Source organism: Chiloscyllium plagiosum, unplaced genomic scaffold (genome assembly GCF_037043375.1).
Source record: "Chiloscyllium plagiosum isolate Xiang-an unplaced genomic scaffold, Cpla_swu_hap1 HiC_scaffold_17, whole genome shotgun sequence".
Taxonomy (NCBI): Eukaryota; Metazoa; Chordata; class Chondrichthyes; order Orectolobiformes; family Hemiscylliidae; genus Chiloscyllium; species Chiloscyllium plagiosum.
This window is the reverse complement of record NW_028270155.1, coordinates 58,830,805-58,849,965: the sequence shown is the minus strand read 5'-3', so window position 1 is coordinate 58,849,965 and position 19,161 is coordinate 58,830,805. Positions and strand designations below refer to the sequence as shown.

General features: G+C 41.1%; 1 protein-coding gene across 1 annotated transcript in view; it reads left to right on the top strand.

Moving 5' to 3' along the window:
* rspry1 (ring finger and SPRY domain containing 1) overlaps window positions 1-19,161 on the top strand; it is a 67,860-nt gene that overhangs the window by 15,869 nt on the left and 32,830 nt on the right. Inside the window, exons 3-4 of the mRNA XM_043707140.2 lie at window positions 12,883-12,995; window positions 18,897-19,023. Coding sequence (XP_043563075.2) covers window positions 12,883-12,995; window positions 18,897-19,023 — 240 coding nt within the window. The remainder of the gene's footprint in view (window positions 1-12,882; window positions 12,996-18,896; window positions 19,024-19,161) is intronic.

The following is a 19,161-nucleotide window of genomic DNA, read 5'->3' as shown; positions in this document are numbered from 1 at the left end:
AAGCCCATCTAACCTACACTATTCCATGTATGTCCATATGCTTGTCCAATGACGACTTAAATGTACTTAAAGTTGGCGAATCTACTACCGTTGCAGACAAAGCATTCCATATCCTTACTACTCTCTGAATAAAGAAACTACCTCTGACATCTGTCTTCTATCTATCACCCCTCAATTTAAAGCTATGCCCCCTCAAGCTCACTGTCACCATACTTGGAAAAAGGTTCTCCCTGTCCACCCTATCTAACCCTCTGATTATCTTATGTCTCTATTAAGTCACTTCTCCACCTTCTCTCTAACGAAAACAGCCTCAAGTCCCTCAGCCTTTCCTCGTAAGACCTTCCCTCCATACCAGGCAGCATCCTAGTAAATCTCCTCTGCACCCTTTCCAAAGCTTCCACATCCTTCTTACAATGCGGTGACCAGAACTGTACACAATACACCAAGTTCGGCCTCATGGTTCCGGAACTCGATCCCTCTATTAATAAAAGCTAAAACACTGTACGCCGCCTTAACAACCCTGTCAACCTGAGTGGCAATTTTCAAGGATCTGTGTACCTGGACACCGAGATCTCTCTGCTCATCTACACTACCAAGAATCTTACCACCCTTCTCCACCCTTACACCCAAAGTCCTCTCCATTGTGGCCGCCATATCGCTCCAATATGTTTGAAGTCTATCGCAAGACCAAAGACAATGGGTAAGAATGCCCGTGCAGACCTTGCGTCTCCCTCAAATAAATTGACCATGCAAGACTCGCCTCCACCTGCCCAATGTTTAAATCCTGAATCTATCATTTCCTGTTGAAAACCCGACATACCCATTAAAGGTGTAAACAAAGATGTTTTGCCAATATTGCCTTCCCTCTGCGAATTGCCGTCCAGCTTCAACAGTATTGATGACTATTGGGTTATGGCAATATTCCCTAACTGTCTTCATTTTGTCCAAAAACAGCAAACTGTTAAGGGAGCACCTTGCCTGGGAGGCTTCAATATCTGGTCATATTAAAAGAGGATTTCCACAAACCCAATCATGCATATAGGTCAAAAGCGAGCTTAATTGATCATTTTTAATGTCTGGAAGGTCCACTCCCCCCCAATGTGTGAGGCAGTTGCAATTTGGCTAATTTAATGAGTGGCCACTTAGGATGCCAAATAAAGGAGCTGAACCAGCCGTTCAGTCTCCTGAGCGTTTGCTTATTGAAAATCGGGGGAAGCATCCGTATAGTGTATAGCAAACGAGGGAGAATGTTCATCTTAATAAGCGTATCCGACCCAATCACGAGATTGGAATTGCCTCCTATCTTTGAAGATCTTGTTTAATTTTTCCAAATAATTGGATAAAATTGGCTTTGAATAGCCAATCTAGAACTGGATTAATGAATATGCCCAAATACACACAACCTCCTTGTGATCACCTAAATGGGAATCTATAGTCTCCCTCAAGAGCTAGAGACCACCCATAACCATAGCCTCTGATTTCGCAAAATTAATCTTGTACCCCGAGAAAGCGCCAAACGCGCAAATGCATTGTATTAGGCAAAGCACTGAAACTGCTGGATTTGTCAAAAGTATTAGGACAACGTCTGCATGCAACGCAATCTTATTAATTTTGACCCCACTTCTGGAGCTGGTATATTGGGATCCCCACGAATGGCCTCTGCCAATGGTTCAATAATCAGCGGAATAAGCAATGGTGAAAGGGGGCAGCCCTGCTGGCTGCTGCTAAAAATATTAAAATTGCTTGATGACCGCTGCGAGAGGGCCACCGTAGAGAACCTTTACCCATCTTGTAAAGACTTCACTCAAACCAAACCGCTCTAAAGTATAGAAAAGGTACTGCCACTCAATTCGGTCAAATGCCTCCTCTGCATCTAGAGAAATGACTAATCCCTGTATTGACTGTTATTGGCATGCTTGAATTGCATTAAGCAGCCACCTAATATTATTGGAGGACCTGCAGCCCTTTATGAAGCACATCTGATCCTCTTTAATAATAGAAGGTAAAACAATCTCCAGCCTTAACATGAGAGTCTTAGAGAGGATTTTAAAGTCCACATTTAAGAGCGAGATGGGCCTGTACGAAACAGTCTTCCGAGTCCTTCCCTTTTTTTTTTGAGCATAAGTGAAATATTGGCCCCTCTCAGAGATGGTGGGAGACTATCATGACTGTATGAATTATTAAACATATTGAGCATTGGGCCTGACAGTATATGTATAAATTCCTTATAGAATTCACTGAAAAGTCTGTCAGGACTGGGTGCCTTTCCACTCTGAAGCTGCCTCACAGCTTCCTGCACTAGCTCTGATAACGGGGCATTGAGAAAGGATTGTTGTTCTGAAGTCACACCCGGGAGCTTGAGGTCCCTAAAACAAAATTCCATTTTGGCCTGCCCCTCCTCTCAATCCTCGGATTGGTATAATTTAGAGTAAAATCTCTGGAATGCCGCATTAATCTTTTTTAGAATTACGTTAGGTTCCCAGACCCTTCTCTAATCGCCGTAATGGCTTGTGGGGCATTCCTCTTTCTGGAAAGATACACTAAGTATTTGCCTGGCTTGTCACCATGCTCATATAACCTTTTGCTTTGCAAAAGCCAGCTCCTCCTTTGTGGTCTGCATGAGCACGGAATTTAATGCAGACTGCAGTGCCGTAATCCTCTATAGTTTGACCAAAGAGGGTCTGTCAAAGTAGGCCTTCTCGGCTGCCTTCAACCATGCTTCAAGGAGACGTTGCTGCTCACCTGTCTGCCGCTTCCTACTTTCGGAATATGAAATAACTACCCCCCTAGCATAGGCTTTGGCAGTTTCCTAGAGAACAGATGAGCTATCAACCGAACCTATATTGATGTCTAGGATCGCCCAAAATTCCCTAGAGCCATACTCCACAAACTTATTACCCTTAAGGATAAAGGGATCTATTTGCCAGTACCTCAAACCCACTGTAACGTCCTTAATCTTAACCGTAAGGTACACTCGAGCATGATCAGGGATCTTCCAAGATGCCACCAAATCCAGGGTTACTGCAGTGGTCAGAAAAAAATATCAATCCTTGTGTGACATCTGTGCGAATTGGAGAAAAACGCAAAATCCCTACATGTAGGGTGGAGATGCCTCCAGATGTTCACCAACCCTAATTCCCCACACAGACCCACTAACTGTTTAGTTTGTACAGAGGGCATCGAAGGACCTTTGGGCAACCTGTCTACTGTGGGGCCCGTGAGACAGTTAAATCTCCCCCTGTAATGGTGTGCCGGGACTCGAGGCTGATCAGTTCAGAAAAAACACTTAGAAAATGCAGAGCTCTGCAGTGAGATCTTCGCCGCCCTTTTAGATACCCCCCTCCCCACCCCAGGAGTGGCATATATTTAAGGAGAATGTTAATTGCTCCCAAATAAACTTAATTCCAGACAGGAAATTGTTCATGACAAAGCAAGGAAGTTGTAGAAACCTTTCAAAAATAAAGGTATACCAAATTGCAAAGCAAGTGACAGGCTGGAGCACTGAGACTTTTAATATCAGAAAAGAGTTATTAAAAAAATGTAATATAAAGAACAAAGGTTAATTCCACAATAAACCTAGTGCAAAATATAAAAACTGATTCTGTAATTATATAAAAAGGAAGAGAGTACTTAGTGAATGGTGGTCCCTTTTTTGGAGGTTGAGACTGTGGAGTTAATAGTGCAGAACACAAATGGTAGATTCATTAAATGAACAACTTGCTTCCATTTTTATGGTGGAGGGCACTAGTGTCGTCCCAATAGGAAATGATAGCTCATTGGTTATAGAAGGGGAAGAAAGTACCTCCATCGTAATCACTGTGAGTGGGGAGAGAAATACTGAGCAAATTAATTGACTGGTATTGAAGGCAGACAAGTCCCCATCACGCGATGGCCTACATCCTAGAGTCTCAAAAGGAAGTGGCAACAGAAATAGTTGGTTATAATATTTCAAAATTCCTTGGATGCAGGTAAGGTTGCAGTGAATTGGAAAAAAATGCTAATATATAATCCTTACTCAGTGAGGGAAACCAAAAGGAGGAAACTGTAGACCAGTTAGTTAAACTTGATATTGGGAAATTGTTAGAATCCATTATTAAGGAAATAAAAACAGGGCATTTAGAAAAACAACACAATGCATTCAAGATAGCATGAGTTTAATAAAAGGCAAATTATGTGTTTTGACTAACTGGCTACAGTTATTTGTCCACTTTGCTTATTATATCTTCAATGGGGATCCTGTAGATGTTGTATTTCTGGATTCCCAGAAGGCATTGGATTAATGTGTTGCATGAAAAGATCACAATGGGTTAGGGGTCATGTATTAGCTTGGATGGAGGATTAGCTAACCATCAGAGTCAGGATAAATGGGTCTTTATTTGTACTTTGGGGTGGCAAGGGGTCAACAGTTTACAGTCCGTACTGCTGCCCAGTTTGAATTCTGCCAGGAGCACTTCGCTCCTGACCACTCTACAGCCTTGATTCAAACATGGGCAAAAGAGCTGAATTTGAGGTGAACATGACATTAAAGCTGTATTTGACTAAGTCTGACATCAAGGAGTTCAAACAAAACTGGAATCAGCAAGTATCAGACAAATTCTCCCTTTGTACTCTTACTTGGCATGTAGGAAGATGATTGTAATTGGTGGTGGTCAGTCATCTCAGCTCTGGGATATCTCTGCAGGAATTCTTCAGGCTAGGGTCCAAGGCCCAACTACCTTCAGCTGCCTCAATGACCTTCCCTCCATCATAAGGTCAGAAGAGGGGATGTTCACTGATAGCAGTGTTCAGCACCAGTTGTGACACCTCTGGTACTGGAGCAGTACATGTTCAAGATCTGGACAATATCCAGGCTTTGGATGACAAGTAGCAAGTAACATTTGTGCATCTCAACTGTCAAACAATGACCAGTAAGAGACAATCTAACCACTGCCCTGTCACATTGAATGGTGTTACCGTCACTGAATTCCCCACTGTGGACATCCTGGGGGCTACCATTGACCAGAAACTTAATTGAATTGTCCACAAAAAGTGGAGGAGCTGGTATGAGACTAGGGTGGATAAAATTGGCGTTGAGATTTTTAAGTTATAGTCCAACAGATTAATTTGGAAGCACTAGCTTTCTGAACGCTGTTCCTCCATAAGGTAGCTGTGGAACAGGACCATAAGGCGCATAATTTATAGCTATTAATTCTGTGTCTTATGAACCTGTTCCACAGTTGACTGATGACTAAGCACTACTCAGAAAGCTAGTGCTTCCAAATAAACCTGTTGGACTATAACCCGATGTGTTTTTTAACTTTCTCCACAAACAGTGACAATAAAAGCAGGTCAGAGGCCAGGAAGACTGCAGAGACAAACTCCTCTCCTGACCACCACCCCTGAAGAGATCTCTTCAGGAATTCCTGATAAAGAGCTTATGCCCGAAACTTCGATTCTTCTGCTCCTGAGATGCTGCCTGATTTGCTGTGCTTTCCAGCACCTGCAGTCCTCACTTTCTCCTACATGTCAGGAGTGTGATGGAATACTCCCCACTTGCCTGGATGGATGCAGTTCCAGTGACACTGAAGCTTGATACCATCCAAGATGAAGCAGCCCTTTGACTGACATCATATTCACTCCATCCAACACTCTGCTCAGTAGTAGCACTCTATGCCATCCACATGATGCATTGGAGAAATTTGCCAAAGATTCTTACACAGCACCGATTTTGGCAGATGGAGTTTAATGTGGATATGTGTGAGGTTTTCCATTTTGGACAGGAGTAGAAAGACAACTTATGTAAATGGAGAGAAACTTTGGAGTGCTTTATTGCAGTGGGATCTGGGGTTTTTTATGCATGAGTTACAAAAATGAATAGGTACAGCAGATAATGAGGAAGGCAAATGGAGTTTTGGCATTAATTGCTGAAGGATGAGAGGAAATGTTGCTGCAACTGTACAAGTCAGTAATGACACTGAACCTGGAGTGTTGCATACAGTTTTGGTGCCCTTTGTTAAGAACGAATGATAGTTGCATTGGAGGCAGTTCATAGGAGGTTCACGAGATTACCTGCAAGAGATGAGGGGTTTGACTTAGGAAGAGGGCAGTGCAGTAGACATGTTCTATATGGACTTAAGGTGGATGACCAGGTTCCTCATGGGAGACTGGTTAGCAAGGTTAGATCTCTTGGAATACAAGGAGAACTAGCTGTTTAGATACAGAACTGGCTCAAAGGTAAAAGACAGGGTGGTGGAGGATGGTTGCTTATCAGACTGGAGGCCTGTGACCAGTGGTGAGCCGCTTTTCACCGTTGAATCACCGTTTTTCATCCTTTTTTTTTGTATAAATGATTTGGATGGGAGCATAAGAGATCTAGTTAGTAAATTTGCAGATGACACCAAAATTGGAGGTGTAGTGGACAGCGAAGGAGATTATCTCAGATTACATGAGGATCTTAATCAGGTAGGCCAATGGGCTGAGGAGTGCAGTTGGAGTTTAATTCACATAAATGTGAGGTGCTGCATTTTGGGAAAGCGAATCAGAGCAGGGCTTATGCCCTTAATGGTAAGGTCCTAGGGAGTGTTGCTGAACAAAGCGACCCTTGGAGTGCAGGTTCATAGCTCCTTAAAGTGGATGTGCAGGTAGATAGGATAACGAAGAAGGCATTTAGTGTGCTTTCCTTTTATTGGAGTATTGAGTCCAGGGGTTGGGAGGTCATGTTGAGGCTATACAGGATATTGGTTAGGCGGCTGTTGGAATATTGCATGCAATTCTGGTCTCCTTTCCATCGGAAGGTTGCTGTGAAACTTGAAAGGGTTCAGAAATGATTTACAATGATGTTGCCAGGGTTGGAGTGTTTGAGCTCAGAGGTTGAATAGGCTAGGGCTGATTTGCCTGGAATGTTGGAGGCTGAGGGGTGACTTCAGAGATTTATAAAATCATGAGGGGCATGGATAGGTTAAATAGACAAGGTCTTTTCCCAGGGGTGGGGGAATCCAGAACTAGAGGCATAGATTCTGGGTGAGAGGGCAAAGATCTGAGACCCAAGGGGTAACATTTTCACGCAGATGATGGTATGCGTATGGAATGAGTTGCCAGAGGAAATGGTAGAGGCTGGTACAATTGCACCATTTAAAAGGCACCTGGATGGGTATATGACTAGGAAGGGTTTAGAGGGATATAGGCCAAGTGCTGGCAAATGGGACTAGATTAGGTTAGGATATCTGGTTGGCATGGATGATTTGGACCCAATGGTCTGTTTCTGTCTTGTATATCTCTAACTCTAATTCTATCTCTCTGAGAAATGGAGTGGTTTAGGCCTATATTCTCTCGAGCTTAGAACAAGAGATCTATTTTGAAGTATACAAAATTAGACAGGATGTTTCCCTATGGATAATCTAGAACAAGAGGTCGTTTTAAAACTTACTGATTATTACTATTTTCTTTTTTGGGTCATGAATCTGTAGAGTTCACAACTGCAGAATCTGGGTACGCTGCAAATTGAAGGAAAAGTTGACAGGTTCTTAGTTAATAATGAGTTGAAGGCTTATGGAGAGCAGGCTGGCAGGCAAGTGGAGTTGAGATCAGTTATCATATTAAATGACGGAGCAGCCTTGAGGGGCTGAATTGTCTACTCCCAGGTTTGTTATGTCCCGCATTGAAATAATAGGCAAGTTTCTACTTTGTGCACAAACATATGTTTCCCTCTATTAAAAGACTTGAGGATACACTGTGTGGAAAAGCAGAAAATATTTGCTTTTCTGTGTTTAGCTATACATTGCAGGTGCCAAAATTTGTTTTGCAAATGTTTTAATGCCATTTCAACTGCAAACTCCAGGCTAATATGCATTCACTAGCCAGCAAGTTGTACTCGAGACTGCCAGGATTTAGTGTTGGACAGGTTAGGTGAGTGGACGGATGCATGGCAGATGCAGTTTAATGTGGATAAATGTATGGTTATCCACTTTGGTGGCAAGAACAGGAAGGCAGATTACTACCTAAATGGAGTAAAGTTAGGTAAAGGGGCAGTACAAAGAGATCTGGGTGTTCTTGTACACCAGTCAATGAAGGCAAGCATGCAGGTACAGCAGGTAGTGAAGAAATCTAATAGCATGCTGGCCTTCATAACAAAAGGGATTGAGTATAGAAGCAAAGAGGTTCTTCTGCAGCTGTACAGGGCCCTGGTGAGACCGTACCTGGAATATTGTGTGCAGTTCTGGTCTCCAAATTTGAGCAAAGACATTCTGGCTATTGAGGGAGTGCAGCGTAGGTTCACGAGGTCAATTCCTGGAATGGCGGGACTATCTTATGTTGAAACATTGGAGCGACTGGGCTTGTATACCCTTGAATTTAGAAGACTGAGAGGGGATCTGATTGAGACGTATAAGATTATGAAAGGATTGGACACTCTGGAGGCAGGAAATGTGTTTCCGCTGATGGGTGAGTCCCGAACCAGAGGAGACAGCTTAAAAATACGGGGTAGCCCACTTAGGACAGAGATGAGGAGAAACTTCTTCACCCAGAGAGTGGTGGGTGCGTGGAATGCTCTGCCCCAGAAGGCAGTGGAGGCCCAGTCTCTGGATTCGTTTAAGAAAGAGTTGGATAGAGCTCTCAAGGATAGTGGAATCAAAGGTTATGGAGATAAGGCAGGAACAGGATACTGATTGAGGATGATCAGCCATGATCATAATGAATGGTGGTGCAGGCTCGATGGGCAGAATGGCCTACTCCTAAATCTATTGTCTATCTATTGTCTATTGATCGTGCCTCTTACGCTGGAGTCCAAATTATTACTGTATACAAATAGTAAGGTCCCAGAACAGTGCCCTGCAGAACCCCACTGTAATACACTTGCAGTCACACAGTCATCCTTCTACCGTCGTGCTCTTCATCCAGCTCTCAGCCAGTTTTGGATCCAGCGTTTCTTTAAATCCCGTGGGCTCTTTGTCTTTTTTTAAACCAGACATGAAGGATCTTAATAAAAGCTATGTTCAGTACAAATGCTACAGGAAGGATAACAAATCCTACAGGAAGGATAGCAAGGGAGGCAAGAGAGGGGGGGAGTGGCCTTTTTGATAAGGGAGAGCATTAGAGCTGTGCTGAGGGAGGATATTCCTGGAAATACATCCAGGGAAGTTATTTGGGTGGAATTGAGAAATAAGAAAGGGATGATCACCTTATTGGGATTGTAATAGAGACCCCCTAATAGTCAGAGGGAAATTGAGAAACAAACTTGTAAGGAGATTTCAGCTATCTGTAAGAATAATAGGGTGGTTATGGTAGGGGATTTTAACTTTTTACAAACATAGACTGGGACTACTATAGTGTTAAGGGTTTAGATGGAGAGGAATTTGTTAAGTGTGTACAAGACAAATTTCTGATTCAGCATGTGGATGTACCTACTAGAGAAGGTGCAAAACTTGACCTACTCTTGGGAAATAAGGCAGGGCAGGTGACTGAGGTGTCAGTAGGAGCACTTTGGGGCCCGTGACCATAATTCTATTAGTTTTAAAATAATGATGGAAAAGGATACACCAGATCGAAAAGTTGAAGTTCGAAATTGGAGAAAGGCCAATTTTGACGGTATTAGGCAAGAATTTTCAAAAGCTGATTGGAGGCAGATGTTCGCAGGTAAAAGGACGGCTGGAAAATGGGAAGCCTTCAGAAATGAGATAATGAGAATCCGGAAAAAGTATATTCCTGTCAGAGTGAAAGGAAAGGCTCGTAGGTATAGGGAATGCTGGATGACTAAAGAAATTGAGGGTTTGGTTAAGAAAAAGAAGGAAGCCTATGTAAGATATAGGCAGGATAGATCAAGTGAGTCCTTAGAGTATAAAGGAAATAGGAATATACTTGAGAGAAATCAGGAGGGCAAAAAGGGGACGTGAGAATTAAGGAGAATCCAAAGGGTTTTTACAAATACATTAATGACAAATGGGTAACTAGGGAGAGAATAGGGCCCCTCAAAGATCAGCAAGGCAGCCTTTGTGTGGAGCCACAGGAGATGGGGCAGATACTAAATAAATATTTTTGCATCAGTGTTTACTGCAGAGAAGAACATGGAAGATATAGAATGTAGGGAAATAGATGGTGACATCTTGCAAAATGTTCATATTACAGAGGAGGACATGCTGGATGTCTTGAAACTGGTAAAGGTGGATAAATCCCCAGGACCTGATCAGATGTACCTGAGAACTCTGTGGCAAACTAGAGAAGTGATTGCTGGGCTTCTTGCTGAGATTTGTATCATCGATAGTCACAGGTGAGGTGCCAGAAGACTGGAGTTTGGCAAACGTGATGCCACTGTTTAAGAAGGGTGGTAAGGACAAGCCAGAGAACTATAGACCGGTGAGCCTGACCTCGGTGTTGGGCAAATTGTTGGAGGGAATCCTGAGGGGCAGGATGTACATGTATTTGGAAAGGCAAGGACTGATTACGGATAGTCAACATGGCTTTGTGTGTGGGAAATCATGTCTCACAAACTTGATTGGGTTTTTTGATGAAGTAACAAAGAGGATTGATGAGGGCAGAGCAGTAGATGTGATCTATATGGACGTTAGTAAGGCGTTTGACAAGGTTCCCCATGGGAGACTGGTTAGCAAGATTAGATCTCGTGGAATACAGGGAGAACTACCCATTTGGATAAAAAACTGGCTCAAAGGTAGAAGACAAGGTTGTGATGGAGGGTTGTTTTTCAGACTGGAGGCTTGTGACCAGTCGAGTGCCACAAGGATCGGTGCTGGGCCCTCTACTTTTTGTCATTTACATAAATGATTTGGATGCGAGCATAAGAGGTACAGTTAGTAAGTAAGATAACATCAAAATTGGAGGTGTAGTGGACAGCGAAGAGGGTTACCTCAGATTACAACAGGATCTGGACCAGATGGGCCAATGGGCTGAGAAGTGGCAGATGGAGTTGAATTCAGACAAATGCATTTTGGGAAAGTAAATCTTAGCAGGACTTATACACTTAATGGTAAGGTCCTAGGGAGTGTTGCTGAACAAAGAGACCTTGGAGTGCAGGTTCATAGCTCCTTGAAAGTGGAGTCGCAGGTAGATAGGATAGTGAAGAAGATAGTCAGAGTATTGAGTACAGCAGTTGGGAGGTCATGTTGCGGCTGTACAGGACATTGGTTAGGCTACTGTTGGAATATTGCATGCAATTCTTGTCTCCTTCCTATCGGAAAGATGTTGTGAAGCATGAAAGGGTTCAGAAAAGATTTACAAGGATGTTGCCAGGGTTGAAGGATTTGAGGCTGAGGCTGTTTCCCCTGGAGTGTCGGAGGCTGAGGGGTGACCTTATAGAAGTTTACAAAATTGAGGGGCATGGATAGGATAAATAGACAAAGTCTTTTCCCTGGGGTCGGGAAGTCCAGAACTAGAGGGCATAAGTTTAGGGTGAGAGGGGAAAGATATAAAAGAGACCTAAGGGGCAACTTTTTCATGCAGAGGGTGGTACATGTATGGAATGAGCTGCCAGAGGAAGTGATAGAGGCTGGTACAGTTGCAACATTTAAGAGGCATTTGGATGGGTATATGAATAGGAAGGGTTTGGAGGGATATGGGCTGGGAGCTGGCAGGTGGGACTAGATTGGGTTGGGATATCTGGTCGACGTGGACGGGTTGTACCGAAGGGCCTGTTTCCATGCTATACATCTCTATGATTCTAAGTCTGTATGATTACATTAAATGCATTGCCTCATCAATAATCCTGGCTGGCTAGCTCAAACAAAATTTGTAAAATTTAACCTTCCATTAAGTGAGCCAACAATTCAACAAATGCTTTCAGTGTGTGTGGTTCCACCAAAAATAATCCTGGCACAATTATATTAACGGAATTGGTAATATAGTTGTGCCAGGGTTATTGTTGATGGATTGTTCGAAATTCATGTATGTAATTTGTGGAGTGGAGCAGGAAGACTTGTATGAAAGCTAATTCTAAAGTTCTCTTTTTTTTTGGAGAAAACTAGTTGCATTTGAAGTAGAACATAATTCTTGTGTTGCTGCCATTCATTGCATGGTGCTGAATCTGCTCGAGAATATATTGCTGAAAATGTGTTGCTGGAACAGCGCAGCAGGTCAGGCAGCATCCAGGGAACAGGAGAATCGATGTTTCGGGCATAACATCGATTCTCCTGTTCCCTGGATGCTGCCTGACCTGCTGCACTGTTCCAGCAATACATTTTCAGCTCTGATCTCCAGCATCTGCAGACCTCGCTTTCTCCACCAGAATATATTGAACTGGTTGACAAAATGCAACTTTATATGTGACCGTGAGTGCCAGGAGTTTTGAATTTTGATCAATACATGTCTGTAATGGAAGTAAAAGCCACAAATTTATAAGTCAACAAATGCATAATATTTGGTTCAATGTGGTGGTGTTTAATTCATATTTGTACTTAACTTCAAAGACTACATTTTCATTGGGCTATGTGTTTCATGAAGATTGAACTGAGTTTTCTAAACACCAATTTTGAATACGTTAGGAGGTACAGTGGCTCTGTGGTTAGTACTGCTGCCTCACAGCTCCAGGGACCCGCATTTGATTCCAGCCTCTGGTGACTCTGTGTGGAGTTTGCCCATTCTCCCCGTGCTTGCATGGGTGTTTCCTGCATGCTCTGGTTTCCTCCCACAGTCCAAAGACATGCAGGTTAGGTGAATTGGCCATGTTAAATTACCCATAGTTTTAGGTGCATTAGTCAGAGGGAAATGGGTCTGGGTGGGTTACACCTTGGAGGGTTGGTGTGGACCTGGTTGGGCCAAACAGCCTGTTTCCACACTAGGGAATCTTAATACTATTACCAGAAGAATTTCTAACTTCAAGATAGAAATAAGAACTTTATGAAGATGCATGTGTATGTTGTTGAACTCTATCTAATTTTTGTTCTTTTTCCTTGGTGATAGATGAAGGTTGGCTCGAAGTAGTACAGTCCCTGATTAGAGTTATTCCTCTAGAAGATCCTTTAGGACCAGCTGTCATTACTTTACTGCTGGATGAATGCCCGCTGCCAACCAAAGTAAGTGATGCATGATTTGCCATGCTCTCTTATTCACGCCTGTCTTTTTATTTAAAATTTACATTTATCAATTATGACTATAAAACACCCTTAAGGGTGAAATTATTAGGAATATTTGGGTTTGGTGATGTTATCAAGCAACTTAACATAAGAAATAGAATTGAGTGTAGACCATGTGGACCCTAAAGCTGCCTGCACCATTCAATACTATTGTGGCTTGTCTGATATCTCCTTTACACTCTGTACAATCTCTTGATCTGATAAACTAAAAATCGCTCTGACTTTTGAATAAATTCGAAGGTTAGAGATCTCCAATGTTCAGTTGGCAATTTAAGCCTTGTCGGAGTGCTATCTCATCAACCCCAGTCTCCTTTAACCAGGGATTGTGCTCCCAAGTTCTTAATATATCTAGTGTTAGCTAGATAAACTGGTGTTAACTTGGGTCAAAATCTGTGGATGAATTGGACCTTGATGTCTTTTTTTCCATACTGATTAGTTTATTGACTGACCACAGCTCGTGCCACAGCCCTCAATACCATTTTTATGCCCTATTTAAATCAACTGTTCAGACATGTGACATTGCAGGTGGATCTTGAACCAGATCTTCTGACCAAAGATAGGGACATTACTGCAAGAGCCTTGCTGTTCCCATTTTTACATGTTTGTATACACACACATTTAATCAATTTAACTTAACTTAAGTGTGCAACTTAAACCTTGGCATACTGTTAACAAGCGCAAATCTTCTCAAGCCCCTTCAGAATCTGGTACATCTCCATAATATTTCTTAAATTTTAAACTCTAGTGAGTAGAGGCTGAATTTACTTCACCTGTCATTGTACACCTGTCATTGTACAGCAAGATTCTCTTCCCAGGAACCAATCCAGTTTGTACCGTTTCCAAGGAAAATATAACCTTCCTTAGATAAGAGACCAAAAGTGTGCACACTACTCTGAATGTGTTGTCACTAAAGTCATTGTATTTTTATAAACTAATGACATAAATAAAAGTTGAATCCAAACGTTTTCTAGATATTATATAAGCATTATAAATTGAATTAAGGGCAACTTTTAAAACCTGTCAATATTAATTTATGAAATATTAAATCATCCCATCCAATAAAGTATGCATAAGTGTAGAAATGTTTCACTTTAATGTGCCAGTACATAGGGGGACTGAGGAAACAAGGCCTCCAACCCCTATCTCAACTTTCCACAGGGCTGGAGAGCCTGGGTAATGCTTTTTCTCTTTTTTTTTTTTAAAATGTATCAATCCAATCCCATAAGTAAATGGGCCCTCTAAAGTTTCAAAAATGCTGTGATCCCTGCTAAAGTAATTTTTTGGATAAGTCCGATCCTAGATTGAAATCTGGCTTAATAGATCATACCTTTTTGTACCTGCCCTTATTGAATAAAAACATTTTTCAGAGTGGAGTCTAACAATGAAACAACTTCTATGCAAAAGAAAGGATGAAAGAATAAACCAAACTATTTATACATCACGTGAAATATTTCAACCCCATGGTAATAACACAGTTCCTGGCAACATCACTTTGTAGTACAGGTCGTTTCACTATAATGTGTATTTCGTTGACACCAATTATCTGTAACAAGATTGACGAATTGGGAACAGTGTTTCTAAAGTGCGACCTTGTAAAATATGGCTGTAATGTGACTATGTGACCAACACTTTAAGCACTCTTTCAATTCCCGAAAAATATAGAGCTTTAGAAAGAAGCTGTTGTGTTTGATAGCCTTTTTCTTTGGGCTTAGACTTTCTCAATTTTGAATAACCTCATCATAATTCTAACCAACATTCTGATGAGGAATTTCAATATTGTAAAATGAGTCCTTTCCGGAAGCAATAATCAGGATACATAGGAAGGGGTAAGTACAGGGACATGTTGGCGCTTCACTGTAGCAGAGTGGTTGTTGTGTACCATACAAACAATTCTTTACGCAACAGTGACCAGTTGAAAACGACAATCCCTTAGCATGCTGGGACTAGCAAAGTTGTTCCTGTTGAGAACCTATATTAACTTGACAGACCATATGGCCTCCTGTGATAGAATCGATGTAGGTTGCAAACTGCCCCAAACAGCTTGTAAATGGAAATTAATCAAATTGTGACATAGGCACATTCTGTCCATTCTTTTTTTAAAGTTGTATGATGTTATGTAGAAACTTTGAAGTGCATTGTGTTTGCACCATGTGTTTTTAATTAAGCCTTTTAAATTTTTGCTATTCTTTGATAGGATCTTGATATCACTAGTGTTACGAAACTGGGTAAACCCCTCTGCTAATTTTAAACTCAACAACAGAGAAGCTCACCTTGTACCCTTATCTGTTTAAGTTTCAAAAGGCAAAGAACTATCCCAGAGGTCACCATTTAAAGTAAAAAATTAACAAATTTATTCATTTAAGTCCAACAGAGAATGTTGAAACCAAATATTTACAACTCCTTTCTCTTCAATCTATCCTATACCTCCCAATCTACTGGTCTGATAAATTCTCCCTTAAATTTATGGCAAAATCAATTTCAAACCCAGGTATAAGTCTTCCAATGTCGAAGTTTCTCTGTAGATTCCTCTTGGTGTACTGCTGCACAAATTTCTTGTAGACAAGTAACTTCCAGAGAGTTGTTCTGTTAGCAGTCTGTTGCTTCTTGGCAGCTGTTTGTAGTTCTCCCCCTAACTGTTCAAAATGTCTGGTTTTTATACCCCAAAACATTGGATCATTTCTTTGGTTTGATGTCCTCCCAAATTGTGAAGTTCAAATTCAGTTGGATTTTGGAATCTGGAACATAATTTAAACTGGCTGAATTTGAATTTGTTTTTGTTCCATGGCAATGCAGTACCAGCTATTTGTGTCAACCAAGTGTTACATTTTTACTTTGTTCAGGATGTTCTGTGCTTCTCTCAGTCCGTGTCAGCTTCCAGTCTCTCTCAAAGGTACAGTACATTCCTATACCTTCATAACACTAAGACCAGCACTTGGTGTTCCTTCTGAATTGGTTTAGGTTATATCTTGCTGGGTCATTTCAGAGGGCAGCACACATTGCTGTATGTCTGCAATCTCATGGAAGCCAAACCATCTAAGTATAGCAGGTTTATTTACTGAATACATTCTAAATGACTTAATCAGTGAGTGATTTGGGTTTTTTCAATGACCTTGAGAGTTTAATGCTCATCATTACTGAGATTAGCTTTACATTACAGACTTATTGACTGAGTTTCCAATTCCACCAGCTGTGAAGTATGATTTTGAACTTTTCTATGTCTAACATTACCCTGTGTCTTTGGATTACTAATGCTATAACATTACAATTATGCCATTGTTTCTCTTGTAGATACCATAACATAAATGTGCAATGAAGCATTGTCACAGCATCGTTCTGACTAAATAGTTAGGAGAGATTTGTCTTCTCCTCGCTTCTGAGAGAATTGTTATGGTGTAGAAAGAAAAAGCCCATTTGGCCCACTTTTATCTGCTTTGGCTCTCCAAATGGATTTTGACAGTGCCAATTTTCCACCTTTTCCCCTAATGCTGTGCATGTTTCTATTTCCATATTCATCTAATTCCAAACTGAGTGTCTTGAATGAATATGCTTCTGTCTTTCAAGGTGGTGTGTCCCACACCTGAACCATTTATTGTGTAAATGTGTTTTTCCTCATTTGCTACTTGTGCAACTCATTTTTGAAATCCACATCTCTCATTCTGGGTGTTGTGCAAGTGAGAGCTGCTTCTCCGTTTTCTACTTTTTATCAAAGTCCCTCATGATTTTGAAAGCTTCAGTAAAATCTGCTCCTCTTGCACTTTGCAGTGTGAGCAAACCCAACCATACCAATCTAGACTCCTAACTGAAGTGTTTAATCCCTGAAACCAGAACCATTCTTGTAGGCTGCTTTTGTAGTCTCCAGTGTGTTTGCATCCTTTTGATAATCTGGCATTTGGAATGCTGTGCAGTATTCTGCTACTGGGAGGATGTTGTGAAATTTGAAAGAGTTCAGAAATGATTTTAACAGGGTTTGGAGGGTTTGAACTGTCGGGAAAGGATGATTAGGCTGGGGCTAATTTCCCCTGGAGCATGGGAGGCTGAGTGGTGATGTGGTAAGTTTATAAAATCATGAGGGGCATGTACAGGGTGAATGGTCAAGGTCTTTTCCAGAAGTCCAAAACTAGAGGCCATTGGGTTTGGGGTGAGAGGGGAAAGACTTAAAAGGGACCTAAGGAGCAACTTTCTCACAAAGAAGTGATGTATACCAGACGAAGTTGTGAAGATGATAAAATTACAACATTTATAAAGCATCTGGATGGGTATATGAGTAGGAAGAGTTTAGAGGGATATGGGCTAAGTGCTGGCAAGTGAAACTAGATTAATTCAGCATGGAGAAGTTGGACTGAGGGATCTGTTTCTATGCTGTACCTCTGTTTTATACAAGTTCAGCATCATCCCTTCCTTGCTTTGTACTCCGTGCCCTTTTAGTAAAGTCTGGGATACTTTAAGCTTTGTTCTCCACCCGTCTGGCCACATTTTCTAATGATCTATACAGAAAAACACACAAGCCCCTCTGCTGCTCTGACCCCTTTATTTTATATTGTCTATCATGTTCTTCCCATCAAAATGCATCATCTCCCACTTTGTTATATTGAAATTCATCTGCCCACCTCACTTTGTTTATTACAGTTCCACACTGTCATCCTCTGATCTTGAGTGCTTCCAAGTTTTATATGATCCACTTTAGTTTAAATTTTTCCCCTGCATACCAAGATCCAGATCATTAATATATTGGACAAAACAAGGGGTCAAATACTGGCCCTTGGGAATTCCATGACAAACCTTCCTCCACAAAATTATTCACCTTTACTTTTTTTTTTAAACTGGTGATCCACCTTTTTTTTTGTCCATGTTGCTGCTGTTCCTTTTTTGTTTGAGTTCTGACTTTCTGCAAGTCAATTTGCCTATGTAATTTGCTTTTTTTTCTAATTCATTAATTGCATGAGAGTGTCTCTGGCTAGACCAATATTTATTGTTTCTCATTAAATTGCAGAGAGCAATTTAATAGTCAGCCACATTGTTGTGGATCTGGAATCCAATGTAGGCCAGACTAGGTAAGAGTGGCAGGTTTGATTCTCCAATGAACATTAGTGTTTCTGATTTGTTTTTACAACCATCAGTATGGTTATCTGCTTACGATTAGGCCAGCATTTTATTGAAGATATTTACTGAATTCAAGCTTTGGGGTTTGAACACATTCTCAGGTAATAAAACTTGAGTTCTGGATTGCAAGTCACTGCTTCACTCCTTCCTGTTATGCTCCATCACCATACTTTTTGTTTAAATGTAACCTTAACTAGTTAATATGATGGTTTCACCTAACTGGTACTCAGTAGATAAAGTTGTTGTTGTCCACCTGATGCTTGTAAGCAAGACGTGTTTTACAAGCAGTAGGCTTCATTTAGCTCTCATGGTAGCTAACCCTGAATTTTAATTACTTTAGAATGCCTTGGGGCAACCCACCCTGACTCATGTTAAACCTATCATAAGTGGACTGCTACCTACAATTCAACTTTTTTCCCCAAAATGAAAACGACATGTAAATGCAAAAAAAGGAGAAAGTAATTAAATTGGGTAAAAACGAGGACTGCAGATGCTGGAGAAAGTAATTAAACTGTCAATTGATCTGACTTTCGACAGTAACCATAATCCTTGTCCTGTATATTAAAAAATTTCTATTTTTGCAGAAGATTAGCCCTAGTTTGAATGTGACTTGTAATTAAGGGAAATGAGAGAAAGTGTGATTCAAATAAAGAATAGTCATGTTTTTGTGAAGTTGTGTTATGTTTCAATGTACATGGTTGATTGTAAGAGCACTGACTGGCTTTTTAATTTTATTTTAAGGATGCATTACAGAAATTGTCAGAAATGTTGAATTTAAGTGCATCTCTAGCTAAGCAAGATGCTTGCAATCCGGCTAAACACCGTAATACTACTGCAGTACTGGGATGCCTGGCTGAAAAACTGGCAGGTACGACAAAAATTCTTTTTGCCTTCAATTTCTTGAGATATTCTTGGTCACACACACATGCTTTTGTATGTACTTGACTTGATCTTTTAGATATACTTTGTACTATTATATAATAACTGGGCATCTATTCATCACTGG